At 39.2% G+C, this 1,807-nt stretch overlaps 1 protein-coding gene across 1 annotated transcript in view; it reads left to right on the forward strand.

Annotated features, from left to right (window-relative positions):
- Positions 1-911, forward strand: part of KLHL41 (kelch like family member 41) — a 24,075-nt gene extending 23,164 nt beyond the window's left edge. The window contains exon 5 of the mRNA XM_019633299.1: positions 452-911. Within this exon, the coding sequence (XP_019488844.1) occupies positions 452-602 (151 nt within the window). The 3' untranslated portion in view covers positions 603-911. The remainder of the gene's footprint in view (positions 1-451) is intronic.
- Positions 912-1,807: the final 896 nt, after the last annotated feature.

The raw sequence follows: 1,807 nt of genomic DNA on the forward strand, positions 1-1,807 counted from the left end.
GGGGTGGGAGGGCAGTGGATGGGGGGAAGGGGGTTGTTACTTTGTGAGGGTGAAAAGGGTAACTATTGCATTGTTCTGTACACCTGAAACTAACAATAAAAAAAAAGAAAAAAATTTGTATTAGCATTCAAATGAAATCCAGCACAGCAGAGCCTTGGAGTCCTAGAGTTGCCGCAGAACTCCCAGTTTATGACAGGCACATGGTTTTATAGCCACTGCTGAAGGTGCTAACTGATATGAAGTATGTTAGGGCTGACATAGTGAGAGCTTTATATCTAGTCTGGCTATACCTTTCAAATAAAGGAATAATAGTTATTTTCCAGTACCAAAATTAATCTTCTAATTTTGGATGCCTATGCTACTTGAATTTATTATAATCTATAATTGTTCAGTAAATGCATTTGGCATTTCTTTACATTTTACATTTGACTATATTTTCAATAATTCCTAGATGGGAGGTAATGACCGAATTTCCGCAAGAAAGAAGTTCCATCAGTTTGGTCAGTCTGGCTGGATCCCTGTACGCCATTGGTGGTTTTGCCATGATTCAACTAGAGTCTAAAGAGTTTGCACCCACTGAAGTCAATGACATATGGAAGTAAGTTTTTTCATTCCAATTTTCTGAACCAAATATAAAATCAGATTAGCTACTTCTTGGTGATAGACTAAAATACTCTTTGAACCTTAAATGAACTTTTGCACATGCCACTTACTTGATCAGAGAGGTACTGCTTCTAATTAGCTCTGAGCTTGGGAAAGAACTTCTCTGGGTCTGTTTCTTAATTAGTAAAATGAGAACTGTACTGTTCACCCTTTAAGCTCCATTTCAGCTCTGAAAGTGTCATGCTCTAGGTAGAGCAAAGGCTACTTCCAAACCACTTACCTTTCTGCCAGAGTACTTTATTTCCTAACAGAGTTCTGAAGAACTATTGGGTTGTCAGAAAAGTCATGACGCACTTTTGCAATGAAAAACATCGAAAAAATACGTCATGACTTTTCCGACAACCCAACAGTTAACCCGTTGAGTTTTCCATGAACTCATTAATTCTCTTTTAAATCTAAAGAGTTTTAAAACTTGATTTTAAATCTAATTCATTTAAATGATTTTCCAATTTTTTGAGGATTCCATTACAAAAGCTTTTTAAAAAAGGAAAAATTAAAAAGTAGCAATCCATTTTTACCTCCCACTTAAATGTAACTTGGGTCATGAAGAGTCCCATAGTCAGGGGCAGGGTGTACAGTGTGTAGATGTCTGGTCACCTTCGGGAAACCACGTGTCTGCTGAATGGCGCCTGCTGACTTCAGCCCAGATGCTGTGCTTGCTGATCTAAGATTACAGGAAATAGATTTCTGTTGCCTGAGGTGAGCACAAGTGAGTGAGTTCATGCTGCACACTCATCCAGAAACTGCCAAACTGATGCTTTCCCTCCAGCTTAAAGGCCAGTCCCCACTTACAGGGCTGGATGTCCTTATGTGACCTATCACCAGATTGTTCAGAGCCTTGGTATTCAAAGTATGGTCCCTAGACCAGCAGTGTTGGCATCTCCTGAGAGTGTCTTTAGAAGTGCAGAATCCCAGGCCCCACCCCAGAAGTACTGGGTCAGAATCTGTATTTTAACAAGATTCCCAGGCAATTTGCTTCATATTTAAGTTTATAGGTACAGCTTTGGAAGAGTGATCATTGAAGGCATAGAATAATTGCTATAATAGATACTATATAAAGGACAGTGTAGGAGATGAAGAGAAAGCAATAAATTCTGCTTGGGGAAGGCTACAAATGCTTCAGAGAGAAGGCAGCATTTAGGAG

Source organism: Hipposideros armiger, unplaced genomic scaffold, assembly GCF_001890085.2.
Source record: "Hipposideros armiger isolate ML-2016 unplaced genomic scaffold, ASM189008v1 scaffold_1283, whole genome shotgun sequence".
Taxonomy (NCBI): Eukaryota; Metazoa; Chordata; class Mammalia; order Chiroptera; family Hipposideridae; genus Hipposideros; species Hipposideros armiger.